Source organism: Watersipora subatra, chromosome 7, assembly GCF_963576615.1.
Source record: "Watersipora subatra chromosome 7, tzWatSuba1.1, whole genome shotgun sequence".
NCBI lineage: Eukaryota > Metazoa > Bryozoa > Gymnolaemata > Cheilostomatida > Watersiporidae > Watersipora > Watersipora subatra.
This window is the reverse complement of record NC_088714.1, coordinates 25,367,405-25,390,633: the sequence shown is the minus strand read 5'-3', so window position 1 is coordinate 25,390,633 and position 23,229 is coordinate 25,367,405. Positions and strand designations below refer to the sequence as shown.

The 23,229-nt window shown below is 33.5% G+C and overlaps 1 protein-coding gene across 1 annotated transcript; it reads left to right on the top strand.

The window, feature by feature from the left end:
• Nucleotides 1-10,052: 10,052 nt before the first annotated feature.
• Nucleotides 10,053-22,871, top strand: LOC137400586 (G-protein coupled receptor dmsr-1-like). The gene is made up of 6 exons (XM_068086917.1): nucleotides 10,053-10,201; nucleotides 11,937-12,009; nucleotides 12,481-12,700; nucleotides 15,917-15,951; nucleotides 19,077-19,351; nucleotides 22,679-22,871. The coding sequence occupies exons 1-6, from the start codon at nucleotides 10,053-10,055 to the stop codon at nucleotides 22,869-22,871; spliced, it is 945 nt and encodes a 314-aa protein (XP_067943018.1).
• Nucleotides 22,872-23,229: the final 358 nt, after the last annotated feature.

The following is a 23,229-nucleotide window of genomic DNA, read 5'->3' as shown; positions in this document are numbered from 1 at the left end:
TACAAACGACTAACGTTTTCAGTAGGCAGCAAAATCTTATTCTATTGTAATCTTGATTTGAACTACCATTGTTTCAATAACTCTAACATTGTCAGACTTAAGTAGCTGTACTGGCATTGCTTGTTGGTTTTATTTCTTCTATTTTGCACTTTCGACTGTCTGCCTTTTGTTACCCATCTTCATTGTGTAGTCAGCTATTTCTAATGCTTCTGTTTTTTGAACAGTCTCAAAATAGATATATAACATTAATCAAAGCTGTAATTAAATAGCTAAGATAAATCTTTGCAATGTGGTAATATGCTTTGAAAACAAAATTAGGTTGTCATTTAAATAATTGCAATACAATATAAAATAATTTATTATCTTATCAAATTGTTCATGTTACAAAAGTTAGGAAGTTACCAATAATCAACGCAACGTGTCAACAAAATTGGTTAATACCTGTATTTTTAGTTTTAATTCTTAAAGATTACAAAATTTTACTCTGTCTAGCTTCTTCTTTACATGGTATTTCTTGCAGGTTGTTATTTTATCTGAACTTTAGAGTATAAATGGTAGACTGCCAGTAAAGTTGCAATCCTTACGAACAACATATATATTAGGGCATTTACATCATCTTTGATTACTCGGCAGCTCATAGCTACTTGTTATCAAATTCTGTATGAAAGTGACACTAAGAGTAGTTATATGCCTGCTATTTTTTCTTGTTTTTAATTTGATTGCCCATAATACTTGCTAAACAATCTTGAAACAAGAGTTGATAATACTGGCTCAGAAAATCATAATAAGCACCATTCATGTGCCTGTCTTAATTAAATCAATGCCCAATTTATACCTAAAATGGATTCAGTTTCACAAAGCTTTGTCATCAGAGTTGTCTTCTTTTACTACTAGCAGTCACTCAGTACTTCATGTCTCTATCAGCTTTTGTTTAGCTGGAGTTTATGTATGATAGTTTCATCAATGGGTAGTCTTTGATACAGTGTAACAGCATTGCCTATCTTTTAGTATTCACAAATAAATGGAATCACATCGATCATTAGCTTTCACTCAAACTGGTGATGACAATTTCATGTGCAGACAACTTCATATATCTGCCAAATGAAATAATACCTTCTAAGTGAATGTACCTCAATACATCATGTTTTAAAGTTTGTTATTCTAGTTGTTTCTATATATTAATTATTTGGGTCATTTCAACATTGTTGAATAGAGCATCAGAAAGCAAAATAGACATTAAATGGTAAAACTACAGTCAAACATGGATAACTCGAACTTCAAGGGACCGAGCAAAAGTGTTCGAATTATCAGAGCGTTCAAGTTATCAGAGCACTGTCACAAGTCCATATATTTACTTATTTATTAGTAGATACATGTACATATACAAACTATAATATAAATCAAAAACACAAATGGCTTGTTTCAAATTAAATGCTTCTAATGTAAAGTTTAAAACGTTTTCATGAAAAAGTATAGAGATTTTTCTATCACTTGAGATTGGTTTGTTGTTTGAGGTGATGTTATTGCCAGGACGTTTTTCAGATTGACATTGGCAAAACTTGATCGTTGTTGAAATGCTCAAAAGAAAGGACATTTTTTTCTTTTGGGGTTTTACCCACGATCAATTTTGCCGTTTTTTCTTGAAGTTTATGCAGATTACCTAACTTTACCTGGGATTCGTTAAGACCAACACTCCGAGGCAGTTCAATTAGAAGTTTTACGAGGTTTTACGGTACATTCTATATCACTCACGCTTTTTTAATAGATACTTATTGAATGTACACACGTATTCTGTGTTTAGGTCAAACGATGAATAGTTTTTTGTAGCTCAGACAACGTATACATTTAATTACAACATTTTTAAGACGTTTTAAACATTCAACATCCCGACGTAGATTCAACACGGAATCAACGTCGGAAAACTATTCATCACGGGCTAGCCGGATCACGCACTCAAAGATTTTCGCCACGCACATACAAAGCAACATGCGATTTTTGTTTTGTATGTGCGTGGCGAAAATCTCGGCTAGCCCGTGCTATTCATCGTATCGCAGTATAAATCAAATTTCACCAAACTTTTAGAAAAGTCGTTGACAAAAATATTTTGCCGATGGTGGTAATAATGACGCTTATGAATTACGAAAAGATGAAGTTTACCTCTATGGCTTTGAATAAAGTGATTTTCTAAAGCGATAACAACCGTTTCGGTAGCCGTTGGGCAAAAAACAGTTCGAATAAACGGTGTTGAGTTCGAGTTATCTATAGCAATTTATCATTACGTGGGAACGGACCAAAGGAAATGTTCGAATTAACCATGTGTTCGAGCTATCCGTGGACGAGTTATCCATGTTTGACTGTATTTTGTTTTTACCAGTTTCCTGATAGCGCTGAATGAACTGAAAACACTGTGATAGACTGTCAAGAGTTTCGATAAAGCACAGATAATAAGTACATGGGTCGTAATTGCAAAACACTGGAAGGTGAATGATTGGCTCAGGTGGTAGTGAGTTGCGTGGCGAAGCAAAATGTTGCTGCTGCGGTCACCCGCTACATTTTTTTCCTCCCAACTCTTGCTTTGAACAGACATGTCTCTTGTTATGGAACACTTTACTTGTCTGAGTCAAAGTATAAACAGTTTGTCTTTGCTTTTTGCAAACAAAAATGATGCCTTCATCTAAATGTAAACAGCACAATTGTCAAGAACTAATATAGCGAGTCTCTCCTCCTCTCTTCCTTTTGATTTGTCTGTAACACAGTAGGTAATAAAATATCAGTATTCGGCAGTTCAAATGGAAAGTCACCTACAGTTAGTTTTACAAAAAGTAATTTAAAGGTTGAAGGTTCCAATTTGCTATCATTACCATAACAGGAACACTTTGCGATAAGAGTTAGCAATAATAACTTTTTTTCATTATTATTTCAAAGCAAGATCATTCTCATTTCTTAAATGTCAAATAAATATCAATTCAATAATAAGTAAAATTTTATGAAAAAATGTTTGAGGTTCGAGATGTTAGGATTTGAACTCACATGATTTTTGGGGTCCAACTGCCAACCTCTTTCAAGCTATAAGAAAGTTACAATATTGTTCACTTCCCAAGTGTTGGGAAACCAAGTTATTGGCTGATAGTAAAATAAGGTATGCTCGGCGATGCAGCAGCAAAAGGCACAGCCTGAAATATTTACAAATGTTTTTGGTGTTTTCAGTCTATAATAAGAAATAGTTACCTTTAACAAGTGCATTCAATGTATGTTAAACATGTTGTTATTCGTCCATTCAAGTTTCAATAATTGCTTAGTTGATTATATATTTATGAATTTTAAATTTGAATTGAACTACTCACATGTATAACAAACACTTTCAATGCATCTAACAAATATTTTTGTTCATCTAATGAAGTGTCACTGATTATCTGTTAAACATAATTATATTGATGGATTGGGCATGTGGAAGATGATTCCAAGATAATAGATACACATACAACTACAGTGTGAACAAGTACTTATTACACACTCTATTCCACTTTAGATAGTTTTTGACATTGTAGCCGTATAGGCTACCCTTTTAAGTTACATGTGCAGCATTCAAACCTGCTCACCGATGTCTTGTGGACTTGCATTTAAATTTGATATTTGCAGCACTATAAAACAAAATTAATTCACATTTGTCAGGAAAACTATATAAAATTGATTGTGCAGCAACTAGTTGCAACAATTGTACATAAAATTCTCATTTGCTGCATCACACGCCTGCAGGACAATAGCTAAAGCTAACCAAATGAACAACCCTGACTGCCAAACACCAAGTTGTACAAATAAATAAACTACTTAGAACCCTTAGTGTTTCAATTTAGTACCTTACTACCCAAATCAATAAACTCTGTTGGTTTTTTGAAAGCAGAAAAGCTGAGGACATCAACCCAGGAGCAAATGTAGAAAGGTAATTCTTGTTTCCTAATTCCTAAGATAGCAATGATATCTTTTGAACTACACACACAGTCCATGCAATCATTTTTAGCCGTTGGAAGCCCCTCAATGCTTCAGGACATTAGCAAAGACTCCTTACAACATCAAATCTCCGATAATGAGCAAAATGTGAACAATCCTTCTGAAACTTTGGCTTGATGGTAATGAAAGACCTTTGTGTGCAGCTATAACATTCCTAGAAGAAAAGTAATGCTTGAGAAAACGGAGTTCTTATAATTTTTGGTTACCTTTTAGCCTGCTCTGGCATGGACACATGGACAGGTCTACTGATTTTAAGAAACAAATTATAGTATTAAAATTCTTTGAAAAAGTATTTTAAAAATTGTTGCTTCCAAAAAGCAACAAGATTCACAACCGATTTATAATTTATTAGCAATAAACTAAATGTTTGGTTTAAAGATTTTGCAAGAACAAAAGTACATTTAAATTATATCAAAACACAAAAATCTTGTTCTTTTTAAAGTCATAAAAAGTTAAGTAGATTGACCTGATAATCAACAGAACTGAGTGTAAATATATCACTGATTCTAAAATAGGATTGCTTTATGAATGAGTACTTCAAACATTTTCAGTTCCTCAGGTCACGCTACATATACCATAGCGTTAAAATAAAATATATTAGAGCTTGATAGATGTAGATTAAATCAATATTTAATTAGGATAGAATAGGGATTGCAACTGCATAGAGTAGAGAAGCTAGCAATGCCAGTGCATTCTCAGAACAACAGGTCAAGTGTTATGTCCGACTAGCGGGTCTAAGCAAATTATAGAATTTTAAAATCTTAAGTGGGAGAATATTTTTAGTTGGCCGTAAGATCTAGTTTGAACTCAACAGCCTATGCATTATACACACTTGGTTAAGCCTGATTTCATATACGCAGCAATGCACCGGCGACAGCACCACAGCCTATCGCTGTGAAAGTGAACCTGCCCACCGGGTACTGCTGAGCACCACCAGTAGTTGCTGGCGGTCAACGCAAGAGTTTAGTGTTGTTCAAGTTTCGCAAATAGCCTCAGAAAAAACCTTCCTGAAATGCACCGTACAGGCGAAGTTCACCACTATTGGAACGGCATGGCGAGCAAACAGTTTATGTGATTATTAGCGCTGCAGCTTCAAATGTGAACAAAAGCCATGGAGCCTAGCATCGCAAGCGTTTTGTTGGGCAAATTACTATCGGGGTCTCGCAATCGATATGGGAACCATGCTTTAGATATTGAGAAGGCAGCGTAATGAAGGTTCTCCAGCTAAAAGAGCATTTGTAAGCTGATCTTAAGAAGACCTTAGTAAACTGATTTCTACCTTGCTATTACCCTCTTAGACTGTAAAATAAATTAGGTCCAATATACTGCAAACTCAAACAATGTCTTTGTCAAAGTTGATAGTAGAACACTGTCTATAGTATAGCATCTACTATTGTTATGTGAGTAACTGTAAAGATAAGCTTTACAGGCAAGAGGTTGAGTACTGATGCTGGTTTTATCTTTTATTTGCTCTGCTATTTAAATTAAGACAGCTTTTTAAGAAAAAATAAGCAAAAATTTAAGCAGAATAAATGGTGTTTGGGACTTCCTAAAACATAGCTGATGCTGGTAAAGTTGCAAGGCACTGAATATTCATCAATTATGGTCGCATAACTTTTTATATGTTTTATCTGTGAAAAGATATTTGCACTCTACCTCCTGGTTGACAACTAAAGTCATGGACAATTGCTGCCGACTGCAAGTGCTGACAACTATAATTGATAGATGAACACACTGAAAACTACTGGTGACAGCAACTACTGCCAACTAATGGTTACTGCAAGTACAAACAAACTTGGAAGGCTGATAGTATCAACAGTTATTTGTGACTGCAACTACTAACAACTAATGGTTACTGCAAGTACTGCCAACTACTGGTAACGGCAACTACTGCCAACTAATGGTTATTGAAAGTACTAACAAACGTGGAGGGCTGATAGTATCAACAGCTACTTGTGACTACAACTACTAACAACTAATGGTTACTGCAAGTACAAACAAACTTGGAAGGCTGATAGTATCAACAGTTATTTGTGACTGCAACTACTAACAACTAATGGTTACTGCAAGTACTGCCAACTACTGGTAACGGCAACTACTGCCAACTAATGGTTATTGAAAGTACTAACAAACATGGAGGGCTGATAGTATCAACAGCTACTAGTGACTGCAACTACTAACAACTACCAATGGATAAAAGCACAGACAATTGTTAGTGGCTGCTAGTGCTGCCAACTATAAATTACAGCAAATACCATCAACCGTGGATAGCTGAAAGTACGGTCAACTACTGGTGACCTCAAGCACTAACTACTGTGAATAAGACCTGCTATAATCAGGTGTTTTTCATTATGATTGGGTCTCTAATTTAAATATGACCAGAGTGAACCATTCACACACTCTAGAAATAAATAAAGTAAAGCTTGATTGGATGAATCGCATAACTTATTACAGGTTTGATCTATATTGATTGCACTAGCGTTATAAAAACTATACTATATTATGCAGTCGCTAATCTACGACTCAAGTTAGATAAGGATCTATTACGATGCAGTCGAAAGAGTCTGTACATATCATTTACAAGATGTCAGAGATGCCATCTTGTTTTACTTAGTTACGAGCAGGTAATCGGATAAAAATATGTCACATTCAGCTTTATGACTAATTTAATCTTTGGTTTCTATTCTTTTGGAATGACAAAAAGCTGCAGCTTTTGCATCTGCTGAGAAGTTGTTTAAAGAGCTAAAATCATGCTTACAAACCTCTCTTACTCTATTTCTGTGCCAACTGACTTTGCGGAAAAAGAAGAGCACACACACAACGTAGTTAGAGCTATCACAAGGTATACGAACAGCAATGAACACGCTTATATCTCTCTCGCTATATGTTTCATCGGAATTCTAACCAACGGACTCAACCTACTTGTGCTGACAAGGAAATGCATGAAAACTTCCACAAATTTACTTCTCAGCAGCATTAGCACTACTGATCTGCTCACAATAGTCATGTACATGCTGAAGCTTGTCGTTGTCACTGCTGACCCTATGCTAGATAGAACGAGGATGTTCAACTACTACAAACTTGTGAGTACTAGCTGCATTTTAGTTTATGTTTAGGGGCTAATTAGCTGTTATTCTCTATAAGACGTTTTTTGGTAGAGCATGACTTTTTTTTGCAAATAAATGCATCGATATGTTTCTGAATCATTAAACAGCCATATTAATTTTACCAAAAACCTTTAATGATGTCATAGCGAGCTCTGATTTAAAACAGCTTGTATGAACAAAGTGTGTATTCAAAGTATGTTAACTGTGCGGTACATACATGCAACCTTGAAATAATATTATATTTTGTGTGATCAAACATAATTTCTGTAAACCATATGTTACTGCTTAAGTGTTTCGAATACTTACATTAACAATTAACTTTGCGTACTCTCTATAGATGTTCTACTCTGGTGCACATTAAATCTGTGAGTAAATAAACAATGTGCTAACTAAACTTTTGCATATTCATCGCTTCCTCTGTATTTCTGCACTGTCACCGCTTAAAAATTGAAAATGCTTTCATTCATGTTACATTACTCTTTGGAGTAATTCAAACAGTTTGATGTACATTAATCAATTCTATTTTGTCGTTGTGTGTGTGCATGAGAGCATGAGCATTTTTCTGTGTCTTATTTTAGGCAGGCGACATGCGTTTTCACATTTTTTACCAATTTCATCTAAACTTTACAGCCATGTGCTGCGTACCTTTTAGTAGGTCACTAAAAATAATTTGTTCAAAAACTCATTTTGGTTAGTGAGAACCAGCCTCCTAAATACTTATCTGCGGGCTATCTGGTTAACAATCAAAAAATTATCAGATGTTGCTAGATTTACTCCTAGTGTACATTAACATGCTGCATAAAAGAAAACTTCTTTAGTTATATTTCTGTTTGTTATTTTATCTATTTAATAATTATACACAGCATGGCACGTTATAAAATGTCATTTGTTAATATTTATTGGCATGTTTTTAAAACCTTTGAAATGAAGTTTTTTTTGTAACAAGCATAATGTCTGAATAAAAACCAATGTGGCAATAGTGTTAAATATTTTTAGTGAAAAGGAGTTTTACATATAATAATAAATGGTTGTTAAAGTAAATTGTGTATGCAAGCTTTAAAGAAGGTTTACCAACATCTGTTAGTTTTGTTTTCAAATTAATTGCAATTGTTCCCAGAATTCATTGTATATTTTATTTGTCATGTCTGATTTCTTAATTACATACTATACATTATTGACCGGTCAGTATGAGTATAAACAATTACAAATTAATATTTCTCTTAACTGTTAAGTTATCTTTAGCATTAAAATGGCGGAAGCTTTTCTTCTTTAGAAACTATAATAAAAGTTTGTCTGTCATTAGGCCTGTTTATTAGTACTAGCAGTTAGAAATATGGGACTTATAGAAATTGTTGACAGTAGCCAATAGAGTTAGCCGATATGGAAAGCTTGTCCATAGACTTCACAATAATTGTAACAATCATAGTCTTAAGCTTGTTGCTTCTGTAATCTGGAAAATAAAATGTGAAACAATTGTGTCTTGGCGGAATAAAATTTATAAATGAAAAACTCTTATGTATTGAAAAGCGATCAGCCCCTGCTAAGGGTCTGTCTAACATGATAGTGGTATTCTTTCAGAAGAAATCATGGTGATTACTTTCAGTTACATGTAGCTCTATACGGCAAGCGATTCATTGTTCACTCATAAGATTTTACCTCCAGTAGAGTTGAATGGTAAACATTACTTTAATAACTGTTCAGTGTAGATGTTGATGAAAGCTAAATAGAAAAGTTAGTAACTGTGAAAAAAGTTGTACCTTTATAGACAACTCCCAGTGCCGATCTTAGGCTTCGACTATTTTAGAAACAAAAGAATGTGTATATTCTCACGAGAATGGAAACAATCTAGTAAAATGTTTCTAAGTTACTTTGTATTGTATACCTATAATTTCCACAGATAATTGAGTAGGTTGAACTGAGCCATAATCATTAGCATTGCTCTTATGATGGCTGCCAATGCGCTGAGTAGCCCTTAACACAACAAGCATTTTTAGAACAGGTCAGTTAGAAGTGGAAAGACAGCGCGTAACTTTCTAAGTCACTGCACATAATGGGAAAAATAAAACTGAAAGCTATCTTCTTTCGGACCGTAACAAATTGCCTGACCTGAAGGAGCCTGACGTAACCAACTATTAGACTCTCAAGCGACCATGTTAATCAATATTCCACTTCCTGCATTCTAAAGACTTAAACATGCTTCCACAATAGCCTTTTGGTATCAACAGATTGGGTGCACTAATCATATAAACATTCTACAGTAAAATTCATGTAGTTTAGCTTACAAGATTCTCCTATGCTAATTCTCTGATAAAACAATCAACTATCTTTTGTTTATTTAACATAAGATTTGGTCTACTTGTCTACTTTATTAAGGTATTTGCATATCTAGTTCAATAAACTAATCTTATATGCGTCATATCAGCTAAAGACAATAATATCAATTTGTCCATAAATAATTAGTTATCTGTCAGATTTATCTATGTGGTTAATTATCATTCATTATTAGCAGTTTTACATCTGTGCTCATGTCCAGTTAGGTAAACTAGTCATCTACAAGTGAACACACAATTCACTAGAACGAGAAAAGAGTATACCAAAGCTTTAGAAATTAGCATAGCGTTAGATATTACCGTAGTGTTAGATATTACCATAGCGTTAGAGATTACCATAGTGTTGGATATTACCATAGTGTTATATATTACCATAGCGTTAAAGATTATCATAGCGTTAGAGATTACCATAGTGTTAGATATTACCATAGAGTTAGAGATTACCATTGTATTAGATATTACCATAGTGTTAGAAATTACCGTAGTATTGGAGGTTACTATAGTCTTAGAGATTACCATAGCATTAGAGATTACCATAGTGTTAGAGATAACCGTAGTAGTGGAGATTACTATAGTCTTAGAGATTACCATAGCGTTAGAGATTACGATGGCGTTAGAGATTACCATAGCGTTAGAGATTACCATAGCGTTAGATATTACCATAGCGATAGAGATTACCATAGCGTTAAAGATTACCATAGAGTTAGAGATTACCATAGAGTTAGAGATTACCATAGCGTTAGAGATTACCATAACGTTAGATATTACCATAGCGTTAGATATTACCGTAGTGTTAGATATTACCATAGCGTTAGAGATTACCATAGTGTTGGATATTACCATAGTGTTATATATTACCATAGCGTTAAAGATTATCATAGCGTTAGCGATTACCATAGTTTTAAATATTACCATAGAGTTAGAGATTACCATAGTGTTAGAGATTACCATAGTGTTAGAGATTACCATACTGTTAGATATTACCATAGCGTTAAAGATTACCATAGTGTTAGATATTACCATAGAGTTAGAGATTACCATAGAGTTAGAGATTACCATAGCGTTAGAGATTACCATAACGTTAGAGATTACCATAGCGTTAGATATTACCATAACGTTAGAGATTACCATAGTGTTAGATATTACCGTAGTATTGGAGGTTACTATAGTCTTAGAGATTACCATAGCGTTAGAGATTACCATAGTGTTAGAGATTATCATAGTGTTCGAGATTACCATATAAAACATAAAATTAAGAGCTCTTTTAATAAAATACACATATATGTCTATTTCTCTAAGTGATCACTTACGCTGTCGTACAAGTAATCTTTTCATTCTCTTACATCATATTTTTTAATGTGGAGGTTTAACAGCTGTTTTGAAATTTAGTATTCCACCCTATAGTTAGGTATATATTATGGTATGAGTCAAAAGTTATAGGACCAATTTGAACCTGATTAATTTTCATCTCTGGCTACTAAATCTAAAAAGTCACAGTCAGCTGTGATTCTCTTAGTAACTCCGGTACTAGTACTTGATGTATTAGAATAATCTCGGAGAGTTCTCTTAGAAGTCGTCATGACAATAAACTGAATTAAAACTCTCGAAGCTTTCAGTAAATAACGGCTAAAACAGAACCAAAAAGAAAAAAAGTAATTAAAAATTATTCAGAACGGTTTTCTAATTTTTTTCGCAATTTTTATTCATTTATCACTGCTGAAAACAATCGTTTTGTGCAAATATAAATTTTTTAGAAGCTAATCGAAGCCAATACACCGTAGCTTGCTATCAATTAGAAAGGTACACAAAAAATGGCATTTAGCTAACCAAAAGCCGCAATAAAACAAATATGTTACTATGGCAACAAAAATGTCGCTCCGCCCATTTGAAGAAGTATCGCGAAGCGACAAAAATGTCGCTTTGCCGCAAAAGGGTTAATGACAAGCTCATGTGTCAATACTTCATAAAAATTGAATGTTGTTTTCCATCACGTTATAGGAATCACTTCCCTTCTACACTTTGGATCTTACCAAAGCCAGAGTGACTTTATAATGTTTGTTTAGATTGCAGTAAGCCAAGATATGACAGAATATACAAGTTTATTTTAATTGCTGCACAGCTACTAACCAATCAATATAAGTCACATATTTCCTACCTAAAGCATGCTTATTTACTAAGCATATATTTCATAAACTGTGTAAAGGATCCACAAAGACCCTTTACTTCTCGACTGAAAACCAGCAGGTTGTTTGAGTAATGAAATAGCATATTTTAATATATTGATGCAGTGCAGAGCATGCAATACGAACATAACTGTTCACTAAGGCTTGCGTGGCTCTGCCTTTCTTCGGTCTTAGCTGCGCTCATTTATAATTTTGGCTTCGGGTACTTTGTCCCAGAACCCATTTAGTTTTTCCAATGCCAGCCAGAGAATGCCTGGTCATTCTTTTGGCTACATGTAGGTGAGTACTCCCTTCTTTTGGCATGGTAGGGTTGCACAGTTTTTTTGCTGGCCAGGTAGGGCTAAAGACAGTCAGGCCGCCCAGTGTCTGGGTGAGATATCGGTCAGTCGGTTTTTATCGAGCTCTGATTTCTGTTATTACTTGTGTTTCAATATCTGGCTGAACTGATAACAAAAGAAGAACATAGTTTAAAAAGCGCCAGGGATCAAGAGTATAATTATGACTGTTTGTTCATAGATATTTGTTATTGTGGTCATTCCACTCTGCTGTCTAGTCACATTGTTAAATGATTTTTACACAAACAAGTGTTAGGAATAGAATTATAAACTATTCAGTTTATAGCAAAATATTAATTAAAATTTATTAAAATTATGTTGTAATCACGAACCATATTTATAGAGTGTTTTGATACATAAGGTGTTCCTAGCAGAATTTATCTCTCAACTTGCTAAAAACTATTTTCTAAGCACCTTTTTTAACTATCAAGAATATTTTGTTGCAAGATTCTTTGCTAGACCTGCATTTCCAACTTTGCATAATGTTTTTGTCTAAAATGTAAATGATGCCTTACAGGTATTTGCCCATGTAACTCTTCTTGCTCACACAACTTCCATATGGCTGACAGTGTGTTTGTGCGTATTCCGCTGCCTCATTGTGCTAGCAAACAGGGGCAAGAAGTACACAAGGTTTATTCAAGCAAAAGTAGCAATAGCTTTAGTGGCTGTTGCAGTCATAATATTTGGACTTCCCAACTTTGTACTACTGAGAGTGCACAGCATCCACCTACAAAAAGGTTAGAAAAATCTTGTCTTATTTGTGACATTCTTGATTGCTTCATGTAATAAAAAGGCCCTACATCCTTTGAAATACATGTATATAGATACACATGGCGCTCAAAAGAGGTAAACATACATGTATTTTATCAATTGTCAATTAGACCAATAATATACAGCCCCCAAGGATAGGCAACATCTATCATCTGGGGGGTTTAATGATCGTGCTTTGTTAGCATTGTGCTAGCCTGGGTTTCGGAGCTAACACAATTCTCGTGGGGCGGTCGCGTTGCCTTGTTAGGTTTTGGAAAACACGACTTGCTGTTATCGTGTCATTAGCTCATTCAGTCAGTAGCCCCCCCCCTCCCGCAAACCTTGAATTTCTACAATGTAGGGGTAGCACCTAACTAAAAAAAGTAGATCCATGAAAAATAAAACATTTCAAATTATCTATTTTTACCAATTTTTAAATTGGTAGGCGTCGTAGTATGTGCTTAAATTTAAATATAATTTACCCAAAATCACCCGATCAATGGCATTTTTTTCCAAGTTTTTGATTAATACATGGTAGAGTTGCACAATTTTTGTGTTGGCCAGGTAGGGCTAAAGTCAATTAGGCCAAGCATTGTCTGGGTGATTTATCGGTCAGTCGGTTTCCCTCACGCTCTGATATCTGTTATTACTTGTGTTTCAATATCTGGCTGAACTGATAACAAAAGTAGAACATAATTCAAAAAGCACCAGGGATCAAGAGTATAGTTTTGATTGTTTGTTTATAGTTATTTGTTATTGTGGTCATTCCATACTATGCTACCTAGTCTCATTGTTAAATGAACTTTTGCCATCCCTAATATAAAAATATAAATACAAAACCGAATTCGGGCTATTTTACGATTGCGACTATTAATATCATGAATGCTTGTGAATGGCAACTGACTGATCATAACGGTGACCATATCGGACAACTATATTTATTTTACAACAAAATGAAACCAACAGATCAGTAAAATAGCCACTATTGTTTGCAATGTTGGTAAATTTACAAGGAGCTTTATTCAGCATATTGGTTTGTTCCAGTGCTGTGTTCGGGTTCATCCCAACAGAGTTTGATCATTACACCCCGCCCACATGATCCCATTGTCTATCCTTGTGGGGGCTGTATATTATTGATTAGACTTTTATTATACTTTCTATATTTCAAAAAGCATAAATATTTGTATATAATTGTACACTGTTTTATGTATCTAGTTAAATAGCTCCTATAGCCATGAGTGCAGCATTTGTTGAAACCTGAGACTCAAAATATTAATATTGGCTGCTGCATTAATTTACCTAAAGTTATGGTTTGAGGCAGAGTGTAATCCAAAGTTCTGGTATGATGACTTCTGTTCTACTACTGCAAGCTGTCGCATTTATCTACAAGAAGTTATAAATGATTACGAAGATCTATATTTCTATTTTCACCATGTTATCAGCATATTGCTAGATTGTTAACAAGGCTTAAAATAATAGCACTAGTTATTATAAGCTACTTATCTTAAAATAAAATTACTATTTTAATTTAATTTTTAATTTCAGAGATCTCAATTCTACAATAACCATATAAATTTTCAACAAACTTTTTTCACCAGCCAGTAATTTCATAGGTTTGAATTTTTTTTAAGTATTATGGTTAATAACATAACTATGAAGCAAAACTCTAAATATGTAATAATGTTTATCAATAATAAGATTATTAGTTAGATCACCAATTCTCAAGTCAGTAGCTTCTTTTCTATTGGTCAGATGCCATTAGGCTAATTCGTGGCTTCTTTGCTATTCACCCAATGCTATAGGGCTAAAATAGACTAAGCTCTCAAAATATCACAACATACTTTACTGAAGTAGAACAGTCTGTTTAAACTACTATTTTCTTTATTTTAAAAATGCAAGAATGTTTGCATGTAATGTTTGAATCTGATGGCTCCACTTATATAAATTTCAAACTTCGTGTGTGTGCGTGCGCGTGCGCGAGCGCGTGCGTGGGTGTGTGCTTTTTTCCAGCTATAGCTATTAAAATCTCGGAGTGAAAAGCTCGCTGTGTGCTGAATTTGAACTCACAGAGATATTGACTGCAGGTTTTAAACCCCGATATTCACTGAGCTATAAATTCCTTAGCATTTCAAAGCTCTTATTATATACGGTATACTGTATGCGCACGCTAAATGTGCATTTATGCTTTGAAATTGTTTAAAAACTAGTTTTTGCTACCATTACCGACTTTTTTAATTTTTAATTTTCACATGGACTATTTTAATTTCAAATGTGCCACTACATTTATATTTCTGGTTTTCATTACATTTTATTGCTAAATCGTAAGGGCAATACTTTTCACTCAGACATATGTATTATCTCAAGAAGGAATCGCGTCTATACATCCTTCCTCTGTTCAGTCAGACAAAGTGCCAGACAAAGGCTGTTCAATATCTCATTTTACGTTTGTAACTGTATCGAGAGATACCAGTATCGTCGTACTTAAAGTTTTGATAGATAGCTTCTGCTTGAACAGTAGCCTTTTTATACACATACTTCTATGCACAAATTGTTATTTTAATTCAACATAATCTATTTTTTTATTTTGTTTTGTCAGTTATATTAATTGCATCAATAACAAATCATCTTTTATTGTAATCGTAGCAAAACGGAATTCATTTAGCTATTACTTACTTATTATTTCACATTTACATTTAAACTCATTTATATTTGTTTTATTTTTGTTTCCTAATTCATTTGACTTGCACAAAATATTTTCCTTGCGATCTGAAGTTTGAAAGTTAAAGTTGTTTGAAAGAGTTTGAAAACTCTTACAATTGTTTTAGTTTTTGTCTCAATTTATTTAATCTTCATTAAACACTTCTTTTTGCAATATTAAATTTGAAAGTTAGAATGGTAGCTGTTATTATATGTTAAATTAAATAAACTATTTGTGCAATAATAACACCATTATTATTTCTCTTTGTGTTGTTGCACTTTAAGCAAAGCAAATTCACCAAAATGAATTTTGCAAAAGAAATATATTTATCTTGTAGATTGCAATACTACTGGGGAATGTGGAGATATAGTACAGCTCTGGTACATTGACATTGGAAATGTCAATTCTAGCACACAAGAGAGAAAAAAAGCATTAAACTTTTACAACATAGAGATGTGGATTGTTGCTGTTTTTGGGAAAATTTTGCCATGCATATTGATTGCAGGGATGTCATCTATTCTGGTTCATAAACTTGTGCAGGTAAATGTCACAAAAAAATTATGTTTCAATGCTCTAGAATATCAACATAGATTCAAGTTGTTAAAAAACAAATTTAATTTGAGAAAGATTTGTCACAAAGAAGTTACATTACGATGCTCTAAGTTGTCAACAAAAAATCATGTTTTTAGACCACATTTTAAAAACATTTATACAGCTACTTGACCAAGTTGAGAGGGAAACATGCTAACACAGTCAAACACGGATAACTCGCCCTCCGAAAGCTCAAACACATGGTTAACTCGAACGGTTTCTTTGGTCCGTTCCCACGTAATAATAAATTGCTTTAGATAACTCAACCTCAAGTCTGTTACCTCGAGCAGTTTTTTGCCCAAAGGCTACCAAGATGGTTATCATCGCTTTAGAAAATCACTTTATTCCAAGCTATAGAGGTAAACCTCAACTTTTCGTAATTTATAGGCGTTGTTATTACCACCATAATATCACCACAAAATATTTTAGTTCACGACTTTTTTAAAGGTTTGGTGAATTTTGATTTTGACCAAACATCCGCTTAGCGATGGTCCTTCGGAAGCAAGGAAAAGTGAGGTAACCTTTGCATAAACCTCAAGAAAAATCGGCAAAATTGATCCTTGGTTAAAACGCTCAAAAGAAAAAAATGCCTTTTCTTCCGAGCATTTCAACAACAATCAAATTTTGCAAATTTTAATCTAAAAGTTGTCCTGGCAATAACATCACCTCAAACAACAAACCAATCTCAAGTGATAGAAAAATCTCTATACTATTTGATAAAAAAGTTTTAAATTTTACATTAGAAGCATTTAATTTGAAACAAACCATTTATGCTTTTGACTTATTTTATAGTTTGTATACGTACATGTATCTACTAATAAATTTATACATGGACTTGTGACAGTGCTCTGATAACTTGAACGCTCTGATAACTCGAACACTTTCGCTCTGTTCCGTGAAGTTCAAGTTATCCACGTTTGACTGTATTTTGTTGTTAGTTGTCTCATGGTATATTTTACCATGTCCTATACAAAAAAATTAAAATAGAAAAAGATAAATTTTTAAGGAGACTTTTTAATGGCAAGTTGATCTCAAAAGCACAAACAACTTTATTTACAAAAACAAGTTTACTGTAGTTTTGTGTCCCCTATTTATAACATTTGTTTTTACATTAGCTCATTTCACTCAATGGCTTTTACCTTGCTCCGATGTGTTTGTCTTTTAGGAGTTTACCTGTTGAGTTGTCATAAGCATAATACTTCTCTAAGCTTTGTACTGATTGTATTAGCCTGCCTGAATTAACTTCAGATGAAGGGGTCAATAGGTCAATAGGCTGCATAGAGCTAATGATTGGCACAAAACATCAAATGAAAGCATATTTTCAAGTCAAATAGACATTTCACTTTGCCCAGTGATTTCAAAAAGTTTATTTCTATAGTAGTGCTTCAGAATATTCATTCATCTATTACTTTGTGTTAAACCATAACGGTCACGTACAACTTTTGTCGTATTTTCTAGGTAAATCAGACAAGCTGATTCTGATTTTGTACTCAAAATAAAGATTGGTCCACGAACTTTTAAAGTCATTAAGGCTTTTTTAAAGCATTTCAATATCCATCTCGAAACAAGAAAATCGGCAAACCAAGCGCCACTCATAAATATGTGACGAAACCTAGCTTTTTCAGGAATGGAAGTTAGGAATGTTTAAGCCGTGGTCACACGGGCACCGAACCGAACTAAATGACGCAAAAAGACGTCGTTTTCAGCTCTAAAAAGTTCGGCTGAGGACATTTCTGGCCAAAACGAACTATTTCGATACTGCTCGAAATTTCGTGCCGAACCCTTGCTCTTATTGGCTGGTTAAAATTCTAGAATTCTAGCAAGCACGCGTCACATTTCTTCTTACGTGCGTGTGAGTAAAGTTAAAAAAGAAATGGGATGATACTTTTATTTCGTTAAATAAACAACATGAAGCAATTTACGACAAGGTTCACCCGGACTTGTGATTGGGTTGCATAAATGTAAGATGTTGCACTTAAGTTTTGCATAAATGTAAGGGAATGGTTGTGATTTTCTTTCGTGTAGAATATAAGTAATGTGTCATATTCATCCTGATGAACTATCGTTGACTGATTTATTTATGTAAAACCACAGTACTATGATAAAGACTGTTTTTGTTTGTTATGTACTCAGCATAGAAAAACATTCATATGTTATTAAAAAAGTATAATTATGTTGATGGGAAGGGTTAGCAAAATCTTTGTATCGAGTGATTTATTTTGAGCAGCTGAACGATCTTCTGATAAATCTGCTGTGTAATTATAATTTATAATAGCTCCTCAAAGTTGTTTGTTTACAATAGAAATATTTAACTCAAATACATAAAAACTACTAATGAAACCGTGTCCTGTCTCTATACATATGGTATCTAAGAAGCGAAGTTACTTCGGTGGCCGTGTGACATGTGCCACGTACCGAACCAGCCTCCGAACCGATCCTACGTTGGTTCGGTGCTCGTGTGACCACGCCTTTAGTCTGATTTAGAATAATAGAGATGTTTGTCTTAAAACTCGTTATTATCTAAATCCAGCATGTAAAATTATCTCAATCTTTTAAGAAAGGTACATAATAACCTATTTAAAATTGCTCGTAGCTTGTTACATGATGTTTTAATAGGCTGAATGCCAAGAAAAATGAGCTCAAACAACGCGGTTTTATCACAAGCTAGAGTAATTATCCTGCTTTTTTGAGTTCAATTTTAAATTTACAATGTTAAATAGCTTCTCTACCTTTCAGAAAAGACAGATTATTTTTTAGACTGAATTTAGATAATAATGGATTTTAAAACACCCATCTTTATCATTTTAAATCGGACTAAACATCCCTAACTTCTGTTCCTAAAAAGCTAAGTTACGTCACGTATTTATGGGCGGAGCTTGTTGGGCCAATCGTGTTGTTTTCGAGACCGATACTAAAACACTGTAAAAAAGCCTTCATTACTCTGAAAGTTACTGACCAATCTTTATTTTGAGTACAAAATCGGATTCAATGTGTCTGACTTACCTAGTAGATACGATAAAAGTTGTATGTGACAGTTATGGTTTAGGGATTAATGAATAACTCTCTGTCTATAGATTGACACAAAATACAGGCATCTCAAAGCAGCTTCACTATCAAAGGCTTTACAATGTCCAGAAGAAACGCAGCTCTGCGTGACTGAAAGTAACTCTAATGATGCCGAACAGAAACAAAATCAAGTCGTTACCAAACTGCTCTTATTTAAAGGATCAGCTAGCTATCGCAAAAACATTCGAAATTCTCAAAGCCACAGATCGACTGTCATGCTGCTGGTCATCGTCTTCGCAGTGTTTTTCACAGAGTTTCCACTTGCAATTCTTCTTTTACTCAGGTAACAAAGTTTTAAATCATTTTTTGGTATTTAATCAACGAATCAATAACATAGTTCAGCCAAAATACACAAAACTTTTCATTTATGCAATTGCTTTGCAAGTCAAAACTATTACAATAATTTATGATAGTACTTGTATTCTGTTTAATTTGTTTCAGGGCTCATAACAACAGTAAATACTTCCAATTATATGCAACATTATATAACATACATTAAATAACATGCATTGTATAACATGCATTATATAACATGCATTATATAACATGCATTATATAACATGCATGGTATAACATGCATTATATAAAATGCATTATATAATACTAAAACTGATTGTGAAAAAATCAATTAATCAGTAAAATGCGATTCCTTTTTAAATTATATTTGAGGTGCATGAACAAATTTAGTGGGTGCAGCCACAATGAGTTTGTTTGTTTGTTTTATTTCAAACTAGCTGTGCCACTCGGCGTTGCCCGCGTAATAGAAAAGTCTTTAGACAGAAAATTGATTTGTATTTAACATTCAACAACATTTGCCAGTCTAACTTTCAAACTACATATCATGAGAAAAGAGCAGAGCAGTTAGGTATTTTCTCTTCCGTAATGACTTATATTGGCAAGCTAGCAATTTGATTTCTGTAGTCTAGCGGGTAAGGCGTCAGACTGGTGAATGGCAGGGTCCGAGACCAAATCTTCTTCGGTATGGAATATTTATTCCAAGATTTTAGGATCTATAGCCAGACAATCAATCCTATAAATGACAAACTTTGAGAAATATATATAGAGATTGAACCATGACATTATAAGATTATAGAGAATCAAGGTGCAATGTGGGCCCATATGCGCAGTAGCATGGCTATTCAAGGCTCAGAGCCCAACTTAACAGGTGAGATTGATTGTCAATGAAAAAAAACATGGTTGTCTAAGCAATAAAAATTGGAACAAATCTATCCCAGAGAGTTCAGCAAGTATTGCTTTAAAGCAGCTCTATAACCATAATGACTACCAATTTTCTTTAGCCAAATTGGCAAGGAATTCTATGCTGATGTCACGCGATAGGCAATCCGTCTATGGCCACCAGTAGAAGAGGAGGGTGGAAGAGGTAATGAAAATAAGGAATGACGAGTGTTATAATGAGTTGACATGTTAGTTTGAGATTTAAATTGTGTGAAGGCTAAAAGACATATTCTTAGTTGGTAAAGTTGCTACATAGACAAAACATGATATATCTTTTAAACTTAGAAATTGACGGAAATTAAAAGTTTTTATGATATATTATTCACAGCAATCGCTTTTTGACGACTGAAATTTTATTTAGTTAGCTCATTGGAGCATTTCTTTATGCTTCCAAGCAGTAAAATATTTTACTGTTAATTAGAGTATTATATAAAAGCAAAAGAGGCATTTCCAGTAATATCAACGAGGCTTGGTAAATATGTCCCAAGCTTTGCCGCAGTTGTTTCCTCAATAGTTCTGTGTGTCTTGACTAGTTTAGTGTGCTATCTATTGTAGGACCTAAAAATGTTATGCTATCCGTCATTAGTATGTTTTGTCTATTCATGGAAATGTTTTCTGCTAATCGAAATTTATTTTGTTGATTTTGAATAACTATGAAGTTAGTCTGGTCATCATTCAATGTTAGTTGGTTTTAGTCACAACAATTTTTATTGCATTTAATTCTTTGTTCATTATAGTTATATCTTTATTTGAGTTTTTACCAGTATAAAAAAGTTAGTATCATCAGCAAACAAAATAGTTTTCAATTTATCAGTACTCTTTACAAAATCATTTATGTATAACAAAAATAGTGTTGGTCCAAGGATGGATCCTTGGGGTACTCCACATTTAATTACTACAGGTTGGGATATTTTTTGAAATATTATAACACTTTGAAGACAATTTGATGAATAATTTTGAATTAAATTTAAACATGAATAAGAAACATTTATTTGCTTAAGCTTACTGATCAACATAGAGTGATCTATTGTATCAAAAGTCTTTGAGAGATCAATGAATATACATTGTATTTAAAACAGCTAGACTATTATTTAAAGCTGTAAGTTTACTGTTTCTAAATTCTATCAATGCTTCACGAGTTCCTTTCCCTTTTTGAAATTCAAACTGAAATTCTGCAATAATCTTTTTTTTATTAGAGTAGTTTATAATTTGTTGGTTAATAAGATGCTCAAAGATTTGTGAGAAAACCTGCAGAATAAAAATAGGTCTATAGTTATTAAATAAAAGCTTACTGTCTTTGTTTTTAAATATGGGAACCACTTTCCCGCATTTCTTTTTTTGTGGAAAAACACAATGCTTTATGCTCATGTTGAATATGTAGGCTAAAGGTTTTGATATATCAAGTGAAAATGCTTTTACTAATTTTGCGGGCAATAATAAGGTACAACAAAATTACCTCTACCCTAAATATAATTGATTTAATTTACACATTTTATCACTTCTATATTTTTTTTTAACTTATAAAGTTCTTTTAATTTACTCTCAAAACAGTAGCAGCTCAAAAAACTTTGGGCACCTTTGGCAACTACTTCATATGCTGAGAGGGGTATTTGCTCTACTTGCATTTGGTTTTAAAAACATTTTATGTTTGGCTGCACATTTATATTAAAAGGCTAAAGTATGGTGTTATGAACACTTGTATCATATTCATCAAATAAGTAGATTATTAGAATAATGTATCAGGAAAGCATTCCACTAAGTTTAAAGTACTCTACAATAATGAAATTAATGTTACCTTTTATGTCGATCATGCAATAATTACTCAAATTTCTGTAAAATTTATTGATGTGTAAAATTTTACTAACAACAATATTCAAGTTTAGAATCCTCTGGGGAGGCGGTTTTGATGTTCGGTCTCTCTTTAATGTTTAGTAGGTTTGTTATGCTTGGTAGTGTTTTAGTCATTTGATTATTAAATTACCTTCTATGGAAAAAACTAACATAAATGTTTACACATTTGTTGGACTATATACTTTGTTGTTGTTGCATGAGAAGCAGTGTACTAAGATTTTGCTGGTGCACAGGCTATGTATGCAGGTATGGTCTTTATAGGCTAGAAACTTTCTATTTTTAATAATACCTTTTTAGGTTGCACTTCATCATCTGGCAAACTTGTTCCCAGCTAAATCAGAAATATTACTCAATTTTTAATAGTCATAATTATAATTAATGATGTAGAGTGTAATAATCTTCAGCAGCTTTTCACACGTAAAATACGGAATCAATGTTGACTAAAACACAAGCAGTTCAAAGAAACTTTAAGCCTATGTTAGCATAGCCAACAAGTGCTGATTTGTTCTTATTTTATTTTCAGCCAGGCAATCGGAGAGCAGTTCTTTGACCACATTTATCTCCGACTTGCCAGTCTCTTTGACATCCTTATAATCTTCAGGAGCTCCTGCAACTTTCTCGTTTACTGTTCCATGAGTGGACAATTCCGTAACACCTTTATAGAGCTTTTTCGCTGTCCATCAACTAAAAACAGGAAAAAAATAAACATTATTTAGCAGTGTGTGTTAGAGTTAATGTTAGTTAGCAGCAAGTGTGTTAGCAAAATTGATCAGTATTTTACAAGTCTCTTGAACTGTGTCCATAATATGTTAAATATGCATAAAATATAAAAAAATGATTGAGGATGGGTTCATTCCTTTATTAGGAAATAAAATCATATCCAGCAGAGAATGTTTTTTTAAAAAGCATTCACCAAAAAATCTTTAGGGATGTTTTATAAGGTTAAATTAAAAAATAATTTACAAGTAGGCTAGCGGCAAATGATTTTTTTTCACAAAAAATTTAATTGATTATCTATTATGTACATGTATGATATTTAGTGCTAGTGCAATGTTTGTACAAGACCCACATGAA